This window comes from Leptodactylus fuscus, chromosome 5, assembly GCF_031893055.1.
Source record: "Leptodactylus fuscus isolate aLepFus1 chromosome 5, aLepFus1.hap2, whole genome shotgun sequence".
In the NCBI taxonomy this organism is placed as follows: Eukaryota; Metazoa; Chordata; class Amphibia; order Anura; family Leptodactylidae; genus Leptodactylus; species Leptodactylus fuscus.
Genome location: NC_134269.1, coordinates 81,995,811 through 82,016,776, shown reverse-complemented (window position 1 = coordinate 82,016,776; position 20,966 = coordinate 81,995,811). Strand labels below are relative to the sequence as shown.

Here is a 20,966-nt window from a genome sequence, read left to right as displayed (position 1 = left end):
GAGGAGGAATGAGAGGGGCTCAAGATGCTCATTTTAGTGATCTGCAGCAATAGTGCTCAAAGATTTATCATTTATAGAGATGATCGAGTAGTATTTGATCGAATACTACGGTATTCAAAATATTCGTACTCTATCGAATACTACTAGCTATTCGCAGTAAATGCTATACAGTGCATAGCATTCAGCAAATCAACGCTGGTTCTGCAGCAGGTTCGCCCTTGCTAGGAGCAGGCAGCTTGCTGTTACGGGGGAGCTGACTTTTTCTCATAGGAATGAATTGACCAGCGTTGATTGGCCAGTGTACAGCATTCGGCCAATCAACACTGGTTCTGCGGGAGGCTCATCTGTGAGGAGGCGGAGTCTAAGAGCGGACCACAGCAGTCTCCATTGTGGTCCGATTTTAGACTCCGCCTCCTCACAGACGAGCCTCCGGCAGAACCAGCATTGATTGGCCGAATGCTGTACACTAGCCAATCAATACTGGTCAATTCATTCCTATGAGAAAAAGTCAGCTCCCCCGTAACAGCAAGCTGCTAGCTCTCTTCCGAGTAGCAAGGACGAGAATGCTGCAGAACCAGCGTTGATTTGCCGCAGGCTCGTCTTTGCTAGTCAGGAGAGCTGGCAGCTTGCTGTTACAAGGGAGCTTACTTTTTATCAGCGCAACTGCAACCGCTGTGCAGTTAAAGCGCACGGACCCCATAGACTCTAATAGGGTCCGTGCGCTTTAACTGCACAGCGCTCCTCCTAAACTCTCTCCTCCTGCTATATATGGACTTGGTGACTCTCCTTTAGTCAAATAGTGGTTTCCCCTGAAACGAGCATTTTTTCCCATAGACTATAATGGGATTCGATATTCGATCGAGTAGTCGAATATTGAGGGCTACTCGAAACGAATATCGAATCTCAAATATTTTACTGTTCGCTCATCTCTATTTATAAACACAGATTCTGGGACAACCAGTTTACAATACCAAACAGTAATATTTGTTATGATTACTAAAGTGTTAAAATTAGTGGAAACTAAATAAAAGTTTACTATGCGACTCCTTCCCCCCCCACACACACACACTTCCCCACCAAGTCAGAATTCATAAGTTATACACAAACACAGATCTACATTTCTTGCAGCTTGCCTATCAATAAAAGATCGGAGGGGGTCTGACAACTGGATCCCCTGTGAATCAGCCATTTGAAGGGACTGCGGTGCTTGTAAGATCGATGTGACCCCTTCACTGCTTACATCACATGCTGTTTGGTTGATTGCAGCTTTGTACAAAAAATGGAAATGGAAGAAACAGGGTGCGTCATAAACAGGAAAGGGGTCAAGGTCCTCTGCCCCTTCAGATGATTGGTGGGGATTCCAGGGGATTGGACCCACACTGATCTTTTGTTGATGACAAAAAACCAAAACTAATCAACCCCTTTAAAGTAGCAATACAACAAATAATAATGCACAGATTTGCAAGCTTGCCTATTATTTATTCTACTTACCAAGCCGATCTTTCAGAAGCTTGCCTAGGATGAGAGGACATTGTTTGTGGTACATGAATATGGTGTCCATGACCATAGTTTGGATGCATTCTGTGAGGATGTGGTGGTGGACGTTCATGCGCACGCCTAGAAAGTAATGCAATATAGTTTATTTATTTATTTTTTTAAATATGTGTATACTTTTAGATTAGCAAAGTAGATATAGTGTTAAAAAATAAAAAGCAAATTTACGTTGGATGTTGCATCAGACGTCGCCTTTGAACTTCCATTCTCTGAATAACTTCATGAGGGTGTAACCTCTGCGTCGCAGGTGCTGTTGCAGAAATATGATGAGACATGGACTGATGGGTGGTGGAAAGATGTTGAGACAGTGGAGCAGTAGAACTTGTAAAGTGGTGAGATGCTGGTGGAGGAGGAACAGGATGTGTAGAAGAAAGGCTGGGGAGTGATGGATGGAAAGGGGGCACTGGGTGAGCAATCACATAGTCCATCTGAGGAGGAGGTGGTGGGGGTGGAGGCGGCGGCGGCTGAGGAGGGGGATTAGTATGTGAATGAGGACAGGCAGATGTTTGGTGGTGGAGAGGTCTGGTAAGTGATGCATCTGCAAAAATAAAATAAAAATATCTCAGTATTTATAACCAGGCTCCATTATAATATAGCACCCTACTGCAGATGTAGAGTCATCCCCAACTGACAACCACCCATATGCGTAGCAAACCATAAACATCTCTGCTCATGTGAAGCATGCATTTGGTAAGCAATGTCTGACAAGAGACAGACAAGAAGCAAAGAGTGATGCAACTGCTGTCAGTACAAGCCTATAATTGTTAGGCTATGTTCCCACTAGTGTTGTGGTTTAAGTTTACAACAGATTTCATCATGAGATTATTTCAACAGAACAAAGAGACCCCCCCACTGGCTTAAACTGGGGTCCAATAAATTTTGTTGGGAAAAATAGTTCTGCATATTCTTCCCATCAAACACGTTGGGATATGCAACAGATGCTCTGAAATGACTCAGGTTCTGAACAGAACCTTAGCAGTATTGATTCAGTGATAAAACTTTGCAATTGATAAAAGTTGTACATTTGTGATTATTAAATTAAAAAACAAAAAAACACAACCTTATGCCCCGCCACTCTGAACTTTACATCAGATTAAATTCTGACATTTATGGTTTCCCTCATCCAACAATATATAAAGAGGTAATAAATAAAGACATTTTAAACAGTTCAAAGGTTAAAAACAGTCCTGGGATGCAGCCAAGTTGCAATGGATTTTAAGGATGATTACATTTACTAATCAAAGAGGCCTTAAATTATTGGTAGGAATAGCTAAAACTCAACTTTTATTAATTATATTAAAACCATATATCTAGTGATGTCACCACAAGTGATTATAAAAATATAGAACCCTTCCTGACCAAAATTAGTGCATAAAGATATATATTGTAGCTAATGGGAGGGGAATAACTCTGCATCCTCCACTGTTAATAAATCACAGTAGTAGGAACAATAGTTGGTCACTCAGTGCTTAGACACCAATTATATACGTGGGGGGATATATACAACTAATTTTACGGGCCCCATAGATATTCACGTGAGCCCTAAAATAACCACCCACTGTAATATACCAGTTTGGGGGATATAAAACCACAGAGGGGGAGGCAGGCTGATACAATTCCTGTTTGGCCAGACCTATTTAAGGCATAGTATGATTAGAAACACATAGTAGCGATTGGCAATGTGTGCCGATAAACAAATAATCAGCTAAGCCCACGCCAGCTATACCTCAAATCACCCCCCCCCACACACACTCTTAAGCGCTGAAAACACTCACAGCGCTATAATTGTCACTCAACACGTTTCACCCGGAGGATAACTAACTCCGGGTTCATCAGGAAAGAACTAGAATTAGAAGTGGATGAATACCCAAAAATAACAAAGAAATGGTTCCCAGCATCCTGTTATAATGAGGTTAACATCTGTGTTAAATAGGTCTGGCCAAACAGGAATTGAATCAGCCTGCCTCCCCCTCTGTGGTTTTATATCCCCCAAACTGGTATATTACAGTGGGTGGTTATTTTAGGGCTCACATGTGAATATCTATTGGGCCCGTGATATCAGTTGTTTATATCCCCCCACATATATAATTGGTGTCTAAGCACTGAGTGACCAACTATTGTTCCTACTACTGTGATTTATTAACCATGGAGGATGCAGAGTTATTCCTCTCCCATTAGCGACAATATATATCTTTTTGCGCTAATTTACACCAAGTGTACAGTATTTCCACAGAACCAAAAGTCAAACAATACCTACATGGAGTATGCATAAAATGACGACAGGAGGAAAGGGAAGTCGGGGGAGGTGCTTGTGTCTGGGCCACCATGCTAGGTCCATAGCCATCAATAGATATAGTTTGGGCAGTACTGGCAGTCGACTGATGTCCATAAACTGAAGACCGCGAAGATGAACCAGGACAGCAAGGGTCAAAAGCAGAGGCGCTATGAAAGCTGACACTTCCGTGACTTCTAATACCATTATTGCTTAGATCTACAGGCAAGGCTTGCTGTAACATGAATGGTATAAAAATGAGAAAAAAGATAAGTGAAGTCTTACCCTGCATATTTACACAAAAGACGGATGTTATATACATATATATTGTATATAAAAAAGTGCAAATAAGGTACAGCAAAAAAAAAAAACAACTCATCATAAGGCTAGGTTCACACATGCCAAACAGAGAGCCCAACCACTAAAGCAGTGGTTACCCCACAGACCCCATAGACTTTAATGGTCTGCCAGGTTTCTGCTCTTTTTACACTGAAACCAGAGGGGAGAAAGGTCCTCCGTGCAGGCTCCGACGCAGATGTGAACCTAGCCTAATGCAGCAATAAAAACCAAGACATAACATCCCTCACTGTTGTATTGGCTCCGTTTGACACATTACTTATCTGTATATGGCAAGTTAACATTTTACTTAAATTTTATCCATTATTCTAGTATACTGTTAGAAACAATGCACCAAGAATCTTTAGGGCTAGTTCACATGGGCACAGAGAGGGCAGATTATGACGTGTAATCCACGTCATAATCCTCCCCCACACAATGGTGGTCTATGGAGACCGCCAGGCTTCTTTTTTCCGTGAGCAGCATGCCGCTCACGGAAAAAAGAAGCAAGCTGCCCTTTCTTCAGGCGGATTCCACGGCTCACCTCTGGAGTGGGCCCATTCATTTGAGCCTACTCCAGAGCGGGAAGCCGCGACAGTCGTGGCAGGCGGAATTTGGCACAAGAGTGACGTGGCTCCCTGCGTCACTCGGTCTCAAAATCCACTTTTACACTCCTCGTGTGAACTTACCCTAAGAAACTAGATTTTACAGTGATTTATTTTAAACAAACAAAAAACACCTCCACACCTTTGGAAGCAGTTTTAATCTTGGTAGTTCTTACCGGGTCATGGTAGGTAGAAGAAGAGCTGCTAGTGGCTCCACAAGGTGGTGGGACAGGGGCATTTCTTTCAACAGGACAGTGTGTGTCAGAGAAGGAAGGAGATAAGGGAACGGTAGGGTAGGAACTGTGATGGTGGTGATGATGGTGATGTGGAAAGTGGTGACTGTGCGTTGGATAGCAACTTGAATGAGGATGTCCTAAAACATGGGGATTTTGAGATGATCCTCCACAGGGTGAATGTTCCGGGCAACAAGTTGGTAATCTAGGCATTGCAGGAGGGCCACCATCAGCAGTAGTGCCAGTAGTCCTTCTGGTATCATCTACAAGAGGAATTTAAATGCCACTATAAAAATTAAAGATCATCCTTTATAACACCTTTAAATTAAAAAAAACCCAACTCATTTTAACATGTCATTTGAAGGGGTTGTCATGGATTTAATTTTTATTTATTTATTTATTTATTTTTTTAATGGCCTATTCGGGACCAGAAGCAGAAAGCTCTGTCCGTTGTCTAGCGGCCCAGCGCCTCTACTACAGCTCAGCTCCCATCGCTATACAGCAAATAGAGCTTTCTGCTTCCGACCCTGTATTCTGTACAGAGCTGCTTTTGGCACCTGTCTAGTACATATGATTGGTCTGGGGGCCTGGTGTCTGCCCCCTTTCGATCACATATTTATGACCAATCCTAAGGATAGTCCACTAAAAAATATAAGCCTGGACAGCCCCTTTAAAAGGTCACAAGTATAAAAAAAAAACAAAAAAAAAAAACACTAAGCAGAGATTTGAGTGGATGTTGTAGACTTTGTCCAGTAGTGAAATTCAACTCACGTTACATGTATTATGTAAATTCTGAGAACGATTTTAGGGCATTTTACATAGTTGTAACCGCATGAAAATGGGAGATAAGTGCAGACTGATGGTATTCAATAGACAACGTGTGTAATCTGTTTGCCTTGATGTCCCCGTAGTAAGATTTTTTTTATTTTAATAAGACCACAAGTCATGCACTAATATTAGGAACTAGCAGATAAGATACAGTGATAATACACAACATTAAATCACTTAGATTCTACAGATTCAGTCTCTGTAAGGAGAGGATGGTCAGCTGAGGTGTTTAACAGAAACTAATACCCCTCTCCCTACTGACATGAAGATACACACTCAGCTGATGTGATTATGGAACTCTATGGAAGGGTTGGGGGATATAGCCATCACCTCCCAGTGTATAACAGCAAAGTCACCAGCACCCTGTAATAATACTGAAACTGTTGTGACGATAACCTAAAGCTGGCCAATATTTATTACTCCTAACCCTGCATCATACACAGGCACACCCGGCATAATATGCATTGATCTACATGGTGAGACATCTGGAAGTAACTCATCTCACAAGGATCATGATCTGCCTGACTCACTGGAATTCAACTAATGCTTATGGACACCTTAATATTGCAACACCAGGTCTACAACCACAAATAACTATGCACAGAGACAAGTCAACAAGGTTTTACACATACAGAACTTGTGTTTAAAAACCATCTGGCAAGAAATCATTTATTTCAGCTATAACCACTGACCAGCAATAAGGAATTACACACTATGGATTTTACAACACTAGCTCCAATATATGCAGTGGCTACTGCAACATTATGAAGAAACTTACAGAAAAAGCCTTAGTGCAAAGCTCTTTCTACAAGTCTAAAAAACTAAGCAAAGTGCACACAATCTGGATGGCCTCCCCATGATGTAAAGTCACAGCCCATCCATCATTTCTATGACAAATAGTGCTGCCCGAGTGAATTCTGGATACCTCTTTGTACTATGAGGTACTTGAAACAGGACATACTGATAGGGAAAAAATGTACATTGTGAGCTCTATGTGGGGCTCACAATCTACATTAAAAAAAAAAATAGATTAGTAGGGATTCTAGTTATTTTGGACAACCCCTTTAATACTAGAGAGGTTATTTATAATAATAATAAAAAAAAAGAAGTTGTATTCCATTAATAAATTACCTACTGTCTAAAAGTAGTTAGACCAGTGTGAATATAGCCATAAAGCAGGGTTTTATGACCACAACCCCGGCCCATTGTAACTGTTACAAATGACGAGTGTGGGAAATTTTGTTTTCTAGATCTCACCATGATGAATCATTTACCCACAACAGACAAGGCTGCTGTGCGGGGGGAAAAAAAACCCCATCACATATCCAATATTATATGCATAATATAAAAAAAAAAAAGCAATGGCTAGATCAGTCGCAGTTGGCAATACAGTCCCAAGGAGTAAAAACCCCACAGAAGTGGCTAAACAACATTTGCACTAGATCAGTGAATACAAATTCAAATGGGTTTTAGTCTTACTACATTTAGGAAAGGTTTTCAAATTATCCCCCCGAAAAGTACCGTATTTTTCGGACTATAAGACGCATCTAGGTTTTAGAGGAGGAAAATAGGGAAAAAAAATTTTTGAAGCAAAAACTGGTAAAATATTTAATATATGGGTGTTGTAGTTTTGCAACAGCTGCAAGGCCACATTGACAGGTGACCCTGCAGCTGTACGGGGATGCATAGAGCGTTTTTTTTTGCGGGGCCAGCTGTAATTTTTAGTTATACCATTTTGGGGGATATCTATTGCTTAGATCACCTTGTATTGAGGTGATTTAGAACTTTTATTTATTTCATATTTTTAAAGCTTTTTTTTTTTTTTTTTTTTTACTATTTTATTCCCCCCCCCCCCCGGGGCTTGAACCTGCGGTCACTTGATTGCAAGTCCCATAGACGGCAATACAACTGTATTGCCGTCTATGGGACATTCTGTCTATTAGTATTACGGCTGGTCATAGAGACCAGCCGCAATACTAATATAGCCGTGACAGGCCGGGGAGCCTCATTAGGCTCCCGGCTGTCACCCGAACAGGTCGGCTCCTGCGATATCGCCGCGCAGGAGCCGGCCTGCAACTTTACAGGTACGGGGCCGGTGGGGACCGGCCCGGGGGAAAAAGGGGCCACGGATACTGACCCGGCATCCGCTGTACTAGAGAGGCGGATGCCGGGGAGGGATAGACGCCGGGGCCTGAGACAGCGCTACGATCCTCTGCCCTGCATGAAGCCAGCGGCGGGGGCACGGAGGAGCCCCTGCCGCTGCTGGCTTCATGCATGGCAGAGGAGCGCAGCGATGTCTCAGGCCCCGGCACCTGTAATGGCGTCTATCACTTGCCGGCTTCCGCCTCTCTATTACAGCGGATGCCAGGCGCCACCTTCAGACTATAAGACGCACCCTTCTTTTCCCCAAAAATTTTGGGGAAAAAAAGTGAGTCTTATAGTCCGAAAAATACGGTACTCATACAAAATTTGGGATAAAAATAGTTCTGTGAACAGGACAAAGCCTCAGCAATCACATCAGCAAAAATTATTACAGCAGTTGGCACTGCCACCTACTATACTGTATATACGGAACACACGGTGCTCTTGGTACAAAAGTTGGAGAAGGAAGGAGTACTAAGCAACCCACTTTGGTTATTTTGTAAAGGGTTTAGAAGTCACCAAGTTTCTGCTTCTCTCCAGTATGGCAGTCTTGTAAAGCCACTTTACAATCGATCTTCATAAAACAAGCATATATTACCTGTCTTACCGTTACATTCTGTAATACTACTACATAATTTGCTGGTTATAAGCTGCACCTCAAAAGTATAGGCCTCCATTTGTTACAGTGCAAGTTTTTTTTTGTGTGGCTGTGATCTTTAGTCTCTAAATATTACACTGTAAGCTATTAAAATATAACTAAATGTAAAGAGAAAATGGAATAGCATCACTACGGTCTTCAGGTCTCTGTCAGCATAGTTCCAATACCACAGAGAAGAAACTGGACTTACCAGCTGTCACGCCTGTTGTACTGTTACTTGATAGGACAGCAGGAGCATCAGGAACGGTTGATGCCTGACCCGCTGAAGGTCCTGAAACTGCATCAGAGGCCGGCTCTGAGGTAGACGAATCACTGGAAACAGTGCTAACAGGCTGAGACTCTGTTCTGCCAGAGGTAGTTGGCACAACTGTAGGATCTGTGTTATTATAAAAATAAAAATTATATTAATATACACACATACCTACACACTATACCCAGCAACACAAGAGCTACATAAGAGAATGTAGTTATGGTCTGCTCCAATATTTCATCAATGCTGGATCCTGTACTATTCAGCACTGGATATTCTTGGGCGATCCATGACAAAACCACAGTATGATGTAAAGCTACCAAATACCATCTACATTTACCAATACATCTGCTGCGAAGAAGTGCTAGAATTCTAAAAAGATAATATATAGGTAAAGTTATGGTGCAATGTAAAAACAGTGGTGACAAAACCGCTCCTTTGAAAATGATGCAGCTGGTATGGTTAGTTTATTTTGCCCAGATAGCCATAGCCAGCCAGAAGTATAACAGGGCAGTCAGATAAATGGCTATCCACATAATACAAGTAGATGATGGGGTCAACCAGGAGGAACAGGATCAGCTCACCAATCTGGTTTACAGAGGGGACCTATTCAGACTTGTGGGGGAAGCTTTACGTGAAGGTAAATAGCCATAGGAGAGCTGCAAATTTGTGCTATAACTCTCTAATTGCTAGTATCTAACTATTGAATAAGAAATTGTGACCCATTTTCTACACATGCAAATTAGACCTACCATCTTCATCTACAGTCAGGTCCACAACTTCAGTTGCATTTTGTCTCAGAGGCTGAATAACAGTGGAAACTCTACTGCGACTTCTGTGTTCCTGGGATCTTCCAGATTGAGACGCTGAACTTTGGCCCCAGTGTGATCGAGAATGTCCAAGCGAGGAACGAGATCTGAATGACAAACAACAGTCTCCAGCTTTGCACTACGGCTATACATTTTGGACAGGTTTTAAAACAAGACATTACGAATGGATTAAAGATGCTAAATGTATGCAGACTTACAGTTGTTTATGGTAACCCCAGAAACACTGTCACAAACCTGGAACAATGTCCAATTATTATCACATGTTACAGTATACTATTGGTCACCTAGGTTATATCACGCTTTACCTTACAGAAGGTAAGACTATTTAGACCATGGCTTCTCCATCTTTATCTATTAGGGCCTCACCATTGGTTGTACTGAATGCTCAAGGTAAGCACGAAGTTTAGTTAAACAGGCAGTTCTATCAAAACTGCATCCCAAGCCGTGCAGCACAAACCCTCTCACAGATGGGGTAGCATTGATTTAGACAGCAAACCCATAACAAAATGATAGTAACTCAACAGCTCTTCCTAAGTATAACTGTGATACAAACACATAGTAAGCCAGCTGCTAAGAAATCACAGCGTCTAGTGTCAGCAAATGAAATAAAGAATTATATGGTCCGTAGATTGTTGACAATCAGAGAATATGATTGGTTGGGAGTAAGGCCTCGTTCACATCAGCGTTGGTAATCCGTTCGGGAAGTCCGCATGAGGACCCCAGCAAATGGAATACCGAACGTAACGGCAAGCGGTGTGCAGTGAAAGTACACGGATCCCCATAGACTATAATGGGGTCCGTGTGCTTGTTGACAGATCTCTGCAGGGATCATGTGGACAGGAAAGTAGTTCACAATCTACTTTCCTGCCCACATGATTCGTGAGGGCAGCGCACGGCAAGCACACGGACCCCATTATAGTCTATGGGGTCTATGTGCTTTCACTGCACACCGCTTGCAATGGCGTTTAGCATTGCGTTGAGAGGGGGGGGGGGGTCCCCATGCAAACTCCCCGGACGGAATACCAATGCAGATGTGAACAAAGCATAAGCTGTAGTATCAGAATGAACCAATGGACAGCAGCCTATCATAGGGCCTTAAAGAAGTTCTCTCACCATAGTACTAATACATATCATAACCTAGAAGCTTTTACGTCAATGCAGAAAACATTCAAATAGTGTGTGTTTACTCAGGGCCTTTGTTCTAGCAGGTGACAAGTATAAAACAAAGATATAGGAATATGTAATAAAGGAAATGTGTGAAAAGTCTTTATATAGCCATATAAGCCATGAAAAACTTAGGGTAATAAACACAAACATCTATTTTTCTGGATTGCAGCACCCAACAATGTAAACAGCCGTAGCCATAAAGCTCCAGCTCACAGTGCTTGTCAGCAAATGGGTTAAATGCCTTCATTTAATTTGCTTTGTGTCTGAGGAGGAAACTGCACAGCAAGCAAATTTCAGGAGCCTGTGGAAAATACTCCAACCGCCTGTTTATACCAAAGCAAGTTCCAAATTATCTGGGTCTCCTCCATTTCACGCTGAAAACAGATGCAATGTTTAATAGTCGATTTCTCAAGAGGACATCACATTTCAAGATACAGTTACAGAAACTAACTCGTAAACCTTTAGATAACACCCCATCCCTCTGGTTAGTGCTACTTTGTAGTTTAAAAGGATCTGTTAAGGTCCCAGGGACTTCCCGCAGCAAAAAAAAAAAAAAGCAGCGCTGCGGGCAAAACCGCGGCGGGAATGCATCACGGTTCCTCCTGTAGCGCTTTAGACAAAGTTTGTAGAGTTTTCCTCCACAGACTGTGTTACAATCATACCTATGGGGAAACCGCTGGCATTTCCATAGGTATAACGGACATGCTGCAATTTCCAAAACCGCACAGACAATTGGGCATTACCAATCTCCTCCTATGGGTTTTTTTCAGAAAGTAGCCATCTAGTCACGTCGACTTCCCTGTCATGCCTTTTGGTAAATGCCTGTGTTCTTGAAATAAAAAATCCTACAACATGTTTTCGTGGTACTCAACAATGTCTTACAGTGCTGCCAGTAAGAGAATGTGTAGGAACGTTCCCATTTTGTAAGAACGTCCATCAAAAAATATCCAGGAGGAATAAAAAGGAAGCAGCACAATAAACATTTCAAAGTATGATCCAAAATGGAAGAGTTTACTACAACAGACACGTCTCCAAAATTTATGCAAGTGACCATAATATGTTGCTTTGTTAGGCTTTTTTACTAGTCAGATTTATGTAGTTCTTAGATGTGTGTGCATGTCACACCATCCTAGTCAGTACAAACACACCACGCTATAACAATGGTCATAAATGTTATTTAAGCTCAAACCTGTATGTTTCACCGACTGTCACGATTTCTACTTCACTGTCAGTTGAGGTAACGTTGATTTCTTCATTGTTGCCAGGGACTTGGGGTGTGGATGAAGCCTCAATGACTACAACGTCCTCATCAATGCTACCTGTAATGTAAAGTGGCATATATGAGTACATAAGGCATTACTAACATTTATAACAGCACATCTCAGCTAAAGTCAGTAGTCAAAGCAGGACAACTCCTCAAACCCTATTCCACTGCAGCTTCTTAATGTTTTCTAGTCTCCACCACCCAGAAAGCCAGCATTTTCTTAATTTTCCTTTCACACAGCCACGTGAGGGCCTATTCTGTGTAGGCCAAATTGTACTTTGTACTTTGCAAGCAGCACTTCTCTCCAAATTTTTAGGCTGAGTTCAGACGCGGTTTTTAGGTCCGGAGTTTGATGTGGAGGCCGCCTCAAATCCCTGACTAAAAAATGGCTAGCCACGGCATTCCGCTCTAGATTAGGCCCAAATGAATGGGCCTTGAATGGGCCTAGTCAGGAGGGAGGTGTCGCGAGGCGGATGTCTGCGGCTGATTCAGGAAGCCGCGATAGGCGCATTTTGGTCCGGATTCTGAAGCAGCTTCCTCCATCAAAATCAGGACCATTTTACTCCATGTGAACTAGCCCTTAGTCTATGGGGTCCTTGGGTTTCTGCTTTTTTAAGCGGATTAAGTTTCTGTTTGGGGGTCCCCAAGCAGACCCCCTGAACAGAAAACTGAACGCAAGTGTGATAGTGCCCAAAGCCGGCCACAAATATCAGATAAATCAATAGCTGACCAGTTAGTTAGTGATTTCATCCACCTGATCCTTTTGTTCTCAGGTACATAAGATGCCTCCACAATGGTCACTGGTAGCAGCTTGCCCTCCAAGTATGCAAGTGAGGACTGATTAAGGAGCGGTCATCCGGCAGTCAGTTCTATGTGGGGCATAAGCACTATTCCCTCCTTGTGTTTTCACTTTGTGCTTTATCCCTTTGGTCATTTCATTATGGCTATAGGCAAGTGTGTCCCTTGTTGCTGTAGGTTATAGTTTCTGGCATTTATTCTTTGCATATCTCACTATTGTTGTAGCTTTATACCTGTATTCACTTGGGTTCTTTGCTTGATTGATTTTGGGCAACAGTGCCACACTTATTCTAATTATACATTAAATCAAACATTTCAAAGGTTTTTAGCCTGTGACATTCTAGTGAGTGAGGATTAGGCATCAATCTATGTATACAGTGACTGGTATGTGCAACGTCATCTCCTTATTTGTATTCCCATTTGATATTTTGTATTTTACATTAATAAAATTGATATTTGGTACTTTTTGATACATACTGGTTTGTCTTCACACATTTTTTTTGCCTTTACAATTCTATGTGTACAGCCTGCTTAAATACAGCGTTGGACATTGCTTTCCTTTAAAAGTTGGGAGCAGATAACCACTTTCAAAAATGCCTATTCAGTTGAGACTATAGTTCTTATTTCATCAAGACATGAAGACGGTCATCTGTATTGGCCATTTATAGATTTTATACCCCATGCAAATACCGTGTGCACACAACTCCAGGAGCAGTGCCAGCTAAACTTACGAGAACTATTCGCAGATCACATGCCAAGACAGACTCTACATGGAGCATATTGGTGGTGATCAACACATCAGTTTCAGTAGCAAACAAGTTTTAACACAGAGAAAGGTCTAACGCTAGGTTTATATCTACACTGGAGGCAGCAATTAAAAAATATGAATAAAACATTGACTTGTGAAATGTTGTGCCCTCTTGCCCGACCCATTATAGCCAATGGAGTTCTTTGGGCAATGTCTGGGTCTGTCATAGCATGCATCCAGAACTGCATTTTTTTTCCAGCTTCTGTAACACAAAGATTGTAACATATTGGGAGTTGAATCCAGAAGTGGATCCACCAAGAAGGATAAATACAAGTCCTTCCTCATATTCCCCAATTCATAGCTCAATAAACTGAAAACTTAATAAACCTCCCCATGTTGCAGAAAAGCAGCTTTTGCTGCAGTTATTCAAGCCAACGGCAGGTGTGGATTGTGCAGAAAGGAGAAGTATTTTACTATATATTTCCCATTCCTAATGTAGACACTCTTGGATTTGGCTCAAAACAAGAACTCTCTCTCCCCCCCCACACACACACAAAAATCTGCTTTTCTGCAACGTGTGGCTTTAGCCTAAGGTTTGTTTTTTTTCCATATTTTGCTGTGGTTTGTTTTAACTAGGGGCAGATATAGGAGGGCAGTTAAACTGAATGCACATGGAGAGGGGACATTAAACTAGGGGGCAGATGGAGGGTGACATTAAACTGGGGCAGCTGGAGGAGGATATTAAACCATGGGGGGGGGGGTAGCTGGAGGGGGACATGTCTGCCTCTAGTTGCCCCCAGTTTAATGTCCACCTCCAGCTGCCCCAGTTTAATGTCCCCTCTAGTTTCTGCTGGTTTATACTGGGGCACCAGGAGAGGGACTTAATACTGTGGGACATTTGGAGGGAAATGTTATAATGTGGAAGTGTATAAGGTTAGGGTCACTGTAGGAGGATTTTACTTTGTGGGACACATGGAAAAATGATTGATAATGGGCGGAGTCAGTGGAGAAGTGGGTGGAGCTAAATTTGCTGCTGTGTGCATGGCCCTCTAGAACTGTTACAATTTCTCATGTGGCCTCATGGGAAAATTAATTGCCCACCCCTGATCTACAGAGTTCATGGAGCCCAAATGGAAACATTTTTTGAGGCTACTAAGTAACCAACCTAAGGATTAGATGCTGTTGAAAGATTAGTTTAGCGTATATACACATGCTACATGTTTGTTGCAAAAATCTGTGTGACTGAAAATTGGTTTATTATATGATTGGGGGTGTCTGAGTCACAAAATTACCTGTAAACCCTATTCAGATGATCAGGACAGTCACAGAAGTTACTGCAACAAATATAGAGAGTGCAAATAAAAATGTTGGTGTATATTTTCAGTGGGCCTATAGGCTCAGTAACCCAAAATGCATTGCATTAGTCCAATTGCCAGCTTCACAAACTCAATGAAAGAGCATCTAAAAGTGACACTATCCACAATGAAGAGAACAGAACTAAATTTCACATGCATTTTCCCTGCAACATGTACAATACCAATTTAAAACCTGGAAACACTGAGAATTGCTATTTCTATCAGGCACAAAGGAATGTGTAATAGCAAATAGCAATAGTAGAGATAGGAGATTACTAGAGGCTGGCATTCCCTGCTGACTGAGTGCGATTTTCCATCATTATACTCCAACCATCTGCTCCATCTACTGCCACCCATGGCAACAAACTACTTATTGTCAGGGAAAGGGAATTATTTAGAGCCATTGCCAACAACCCTCTGTTAAATGGGCTACTTAACCAAGGCACTGAGACAAAAGGAAAAACATTCCTTCACTATCTATAAATATATCTTCTTTTAAAATACTAAATATACACGCCTAAGCTCTGTTCAGGGCTCAGTTTTGTGCCGTGTTGGAAGAGATTACAGCATTCTCTGATGTTTACTGCTGAAGAAAGTAGCTGATACTTGGAAATACTTGGGGAAAAAAAAAAATAAAAATACTCAACTGCAAAGGAAAGTCTAAGCCCAGTAACATATCAACTTGGTGTATTCTAAAAGAAAACATTATGAGTAGATGGGGGCTTACAGACATGGAGAATATTAAGGGTTAGTTCACACGCAAATACGCTTGTGCATATTCCGTCTACACAGACCATTGTGAGGGGGTGCATTATGACATGGATTCTGCGCCAATATCCACCCCCTCTCGCCCTGTGTGACTAGCCCTAAGAGTAAGCCCATGCGGGCTTGGCCATCTATCCCACTGTGCCAGTCGGTCATTGTTAATATTATATGTGTTTGTATATTATGGAATGGAATTAATGAAAACAATGACAATAAGAGACTGTATGGGACATTTTTTTCCGGGGGGGGTGTGTGGGGGTGTGTGTGTGTGTGTGTGTGTGTGTGTGTGTGTGTGTGTGTGTTTAGGGGATTAATTCATCGTTTACAGCTACAGCCAAAATTAAATGGGTTTCATTAAGGAAAAATAAAACACCCCCAAAACATTCTATAGCCTTTAATGACATTTCAAATTTAAAGACCAATAAGTTTGAAAATGTGCATATCTTCAATGGTTTTATACTTTTGTCCTTATGACCACACTTGTACCATGTACAGTACTGTAGAAATAATGGGGCACGTTTATTAATACCAGTGTTCATTTTTTTTTTCTTCATTTGTGACTTTTCATGCCTTAGATGCCAGAAAACTGGTGTATAAGGAGTAACAAATATCATATGGACAAATAACCAAGCCAACCTTTCTTCAGAAGAATTAAAACAATTCCTGTTGGTTACTAACCTGGTTAAAATCTTCTTCAGACAGAGAGAGCGAGAGAGAGCACGATAGATAGATAGATAAATAGATAGATAGATATGCACTGTACTATTCATAAAAGTAATAAATGACATATTGTACCTGAGGGAATTGTTGTACCATTTTGGTGGTTTTCCCCGGGAGACACAAATATGTCTTCTTCTCCTTCAGTGGAAGAACTAGAGGCTGACTCACTGCTGAGGTCGTTCTCACTGGAACTACTGGAACTAGGGAGCAAAGCATACTTTTGCCTTGCCAGTACTTCTCTCTTCTTTCTTTGCATTAATATCCTTTCTTTTTGTTTCTGTGTCCTCTGAGTTGAACCCTTTTTCATAAAAGTCTTTCGATGCACAGGCCTCCTCAAGCTGCTCACTTGATAACAAGGCCTTTTCATAAGCATAGGCACAGAGTCTGACTGGGGACGAGGCCATTTTGGAGCCCTTGCACCTGGAGTTCTATTTGTAGCATTTACTCCTGCAGGTGAGAAACGTCTGGGGTTGTCCTTGTCCTCATCAGAAGTCATTGTATCAGAGTCACCAAAATGTGAGCTTGATGAAGGCGAAGAAACACAGTCACTAAAAGAAGAGTCATTGTCATCATCACTCTGGGGATCTAGTCTGAGCTCCAACAGTCTCTGATTTTCTTTACCAGCACAACTTTGGGTAAAGGAAGGACCAGCCTGCTGGCTTTTCCTCTTTTTCCGGACAAGGCCCTTCTCTTGATCTGTGCCATTGCTATTTAAGCTCCTCTGCTGCTTATTAGAGTCACTGCAACAATGAGAGAATTCGTTACCTACTTTACTAGCAATCATGTCCACATCTGCTGGGAAGGTCCTTGCTGTCCCAGCACACTTAGGGTTCAGCAGTACCCCTTTCAGATTTTCCGGTCTCTTTGGTGCATCTGAAGGAACCTCACGCTTCATATCCGCTTGTAGAATGTTTTTTTCACTTACACAAACAGACCATGAGTGGATTGGTGAAGTCCACCACAAGCTAAAAAGAGAAGACAAAATATCAGCAGAGCGTAAAACTTATAGGCTTTAATTTTAATAGTAAGGGCTCATTCACACGGGGCCAGGGGGGTGGAATTTGGATGCGGAATCAGCCTCCAAATCCGCCTCCAATAGTGGTCTATGTAGACCGCTAGCATTCGTATTTCCGCTAGCGGTTTTTTTTTTGCCGCTAGCGGAAAAAAGCGGTGACATGACCTTTCTTGAGGTGGATTCCGCCTCAGGAAATCAATGCAAGTGAATGGGAGGCGTTTTATCAAGGTCCATTAACTGTGCTGGAGAGAAAAACTGCCTGCCAGTTTTTTGAGGCGGGTTTTGAAAAAAGAAAAAAAGTGCCAAAAACCTCATGTCCAAAAACCGCTTCCTAATTCCTGAAGCGTTTTTTTTTCCAGGATCAAATTCCGCCACCCCCTATTCCCGTGTGAACTAGCCCTAATAAGGGTAGGGGAAAAACTAGTCTGCCAGCACTAGTATTTTTAAATATTGGGAAATAAAACATCACAGTCGATACTCAACAAAAAAAAAACAAAAAAAAACAAAAAAAACACATTTATAAGAGTATTAAAAAAAAAAAAAAAAAAAAACACCCCTAAAAAGTTACAGAAATGTAAAGAGAATTTTTCAATATACTACTTGTAGAGAGGAGCGAGTAATATTAGATCGAATACCTCCCCTGCATAGTTATTGGTGTAAAAAAAAGCGCCAGGGAAGGTGGGAGGGGCATCGAATTTTTACAGTGTTTATTGCGTGGTATTCGACCGATTACCCATCGCTCATCTCTAACTACTTGTGTTAATTTCTCAAGATTTTTAAACCACCAAGATGGGGCTTACTCTCCTTGGCTTATACAAGAGTGCATATCAACAGGGTAGTAGAGGGGAATAACTGTTGGGCACCTTTACTCAAGAGTAAAAATATGTCCATTACAACTCTCTTGTGACCATGATCTGTGACCTTCCGATTATTACAAAACCATTTCAGGAGTAAATTAAAATTCCTACTGAATGACTGGAAGTGTAAGAAAGTGATACTTGGAAAGCTGTATAACTTTTAATGAACACACTGAATAAGCATTATTTCCAGAAGCCATAATTCCCCTTTAGATGGCTATAAAGCCCAATGACAAAATGCAAAGGCTCTCCTGCTTAGTTGTTCCATTACCAAAATGTAATGAAGCACTTGCCCAACCCTCTGTTATGCTTGTTCTGCTGCGTCTTACACGACCGTAATATAAGTCCGCAATTGAGGGTTTTCAATTGCGGACACATTATATTCAATGTGGCCTCTAACACCACCGGATATTTTATCCGTGGTGTGGCCAGGCCGCAACCGTGGTCCGCAATTTATAGGACATGTCCGTAATGACCGTGAATTGCGGCACTGCACGGACTCGCCCATAGAACTCTATGGGCAAGTGCGGCAGGACACGGACATCTGCGGAGCCTATGTTGCCATTCAGCAACTAGTGTTGCTGATCAGCAACTTGCAGACCGTACATTCAATACGGTCGTGTAAGACCAGCCTTAAAGGGGCTCCATCATTGGGAAAAGTCATTTTTTAACTAATCACATATTTGCATAGCCTTTAGAAAGGCTATTCCACACCTACCTGGTTTCTGAATAAGTTTTTATTCATATGCTAATTAGACTGGTGCACGATGCATTGTGCACCCCTTTGCTATGGTTTCCTATGGGTGTTATACAGCACAGGCTGCTGATGACTCAGCTTCCTGTTTGCACACACACATAGGAGATAATAGCAGAGGAGTGCTGCTGGGAACTTCCTGTGCTGGCTGGAAGCTCATTAGCATATGAATAAAAGACTTTTTCAAAAACCACTGAGGCAATTTACATACTAAAGGTAGGTGTGGAATAGCCTTTCTAAAGGCTATGCAAGGATGTCATTAGTTAAAAATGACTTTTCCCAGTAATAGAGCCCCTTTAAGTTAGCCTAGACATACACCAGATTTATCATCCAGAAACACAGAAATCTGGCACAGTTTAAGACCATCAGCATAAAATTAATATTACACTGTCTACCTATTAGACAGTACTAGTAAGGCAGTCCCACCATGTGTACCCCTTGGAGTAGAGAACCCCCACACACACACAAACAAGGAATCTTTACATCATTAGAGTCATTATTAGAGTCATTTAGAGCTGTTCTCAAGGCTCTGAATAGCCAAGGATACCCTTTACAAGGTATTTATTTTGCTGGCAATTCTAATGCTACATCTTCATATGGCTTAGTGATTAAATCCAGGATATGTAACCACAGAGACATTCTTGTCCAGTGGAATGCCTAAGTGTTCATTTGTGGTCACCATACAGCAATAGTCATAGACTTCTTTCCTGCTCTTACCATATCTGAAGATTGTGTACAGTAACAGCACTAGATAAAATGCAGTAAAAACAGATGGACTACTTTTATGCAGGTCATTGATCTCAGATTTATCTACTAATGCTCCACTAAAAGCAATCAGGATATATATCAAGAATTACGGAGGAAGCATATGAGCTATATTATTTTGTAGACTCTGCTCTGTGGGGAAGTTAGCTCGGTAGAAGCAGTGGTGCAGACCCAAACAGTCAAGACAGGGACACAAAATGTGCAGCAAACTGGGTTACTGGTTTATTTAGAAAAAAAACACAGGAATATAAACCTTGACTTCAGGCATAAAACAAAATACAGCCTTAAATTCAGGCAAAAACAATAAAAACCTGCTCGTCTGAGCCATTAACTAAACCAGTAGGGTAACCTAATGATTCGTGTGGCTTACTTCCAGCCACACCAACAAAACAGGAGCAATATTGTCTGAATGCAGTGCATACACATTGCCGATCCTTTACAACTTTATGACACTGCCGTACATAACTGAGCATATACTGAGTATACTGCACCATATTTGCCAGCCCCACATACTTTGAAAGGAATGACAGTGTCAATGCTTATATACTATGACATTCACACACCTTGCCACAAGTGATCGGTTTCAATCTTGGAACAACTAAGCACAAAGTGCTTTCAATTTTATCCAACCCCAACTGCAAATTATTAAGCGTTTGGAGTAAGTCTCTGACTTCTAACGTAAACCTAATGGCATGTTAGCATATAAAATACTGCAGTCTGTTTCACTGTATGCCTACAGAATTGCTGTGTGCACAAGTCCTTAAATTTACATGCAGTACACCAAATACTTTTCAATAAACATGCTAGCCAAGTGGAAAAAGGAAAAATACACCTTTCAATACAATGGAATAAACTAAAGATTTACGCTCAACTGGGATGATTTGGCAAGCTAGTCACACAGTCCAGAAATGCTATGTTGTAATGTCATCTCTGGTAACAGATGGTGTGTGGAGATGAGTAATGACTTCACAGAATTTTCACAGAGAGAACGACTACTAGAAATGAAACAAACAATAGTCATATATATGAAATAAGTGTTCTAGAAAAAGA

At 41.5% G+C, this 20,966-nt stretch overlaps 1 protein-coding gene across 6 annotated transcripts in view; it reads right to left on the bottom strand.

Annotated features, from left to right (window-relative positions):
• RNF111 (ring finger protein 111) overlaps window positions 1-20,966 on the bottom strand; it is a 43,597-nt gene that overhangs the window by 8,908 nt on the left and 13,723 nt on the right. For 4 of the 6 annotated variants that reach the window (XM_075273502.1, XM_075273504.1, XM_075273505.1 and 1 more), the window contains exons 2-9: window positions 16,592-17,490; window positions 12,065-12,194; window positions 9,631-9,794; window positions 8,819-9,004; window positions 4,944-5,263; window positions 3,812-4,061; window positions 1,723-2,092; window positions 1,492-1,617 (exon numbers count right to left, since the gene is read on the bottom strand). In XM_075273502.1, coding sequence (XP_075129603.1) covers window positions 1,492-1,617; window positions 1,723-2,092; window positions 3,812-4,061; window positions 4,944-5,263; window positions 8,819-9,004; window positions 9,631-9,794; window positions 12,065-12,194; window positions 16,592-17,420 — 2,375 coding nt within the window. In that variant the 5' untranslated portion in view covers window positions 17,421-17,490. Of the gene's footprint in view, window positions 1-1,491; window positions 1,618-1,722; window positions 2,093-3,811; window positions 4,062-4,943; window positions 5,264-8,818; window positions 9,005-9,630; window positions 9,795-12,064; window positions 12,195-16,591; window positions 17,491-20,966 lie in introns of those variants that run through there. The other 2 variants (XM_075273503.1, XM_075273507.1) reach the window with 2 other exon arrangements.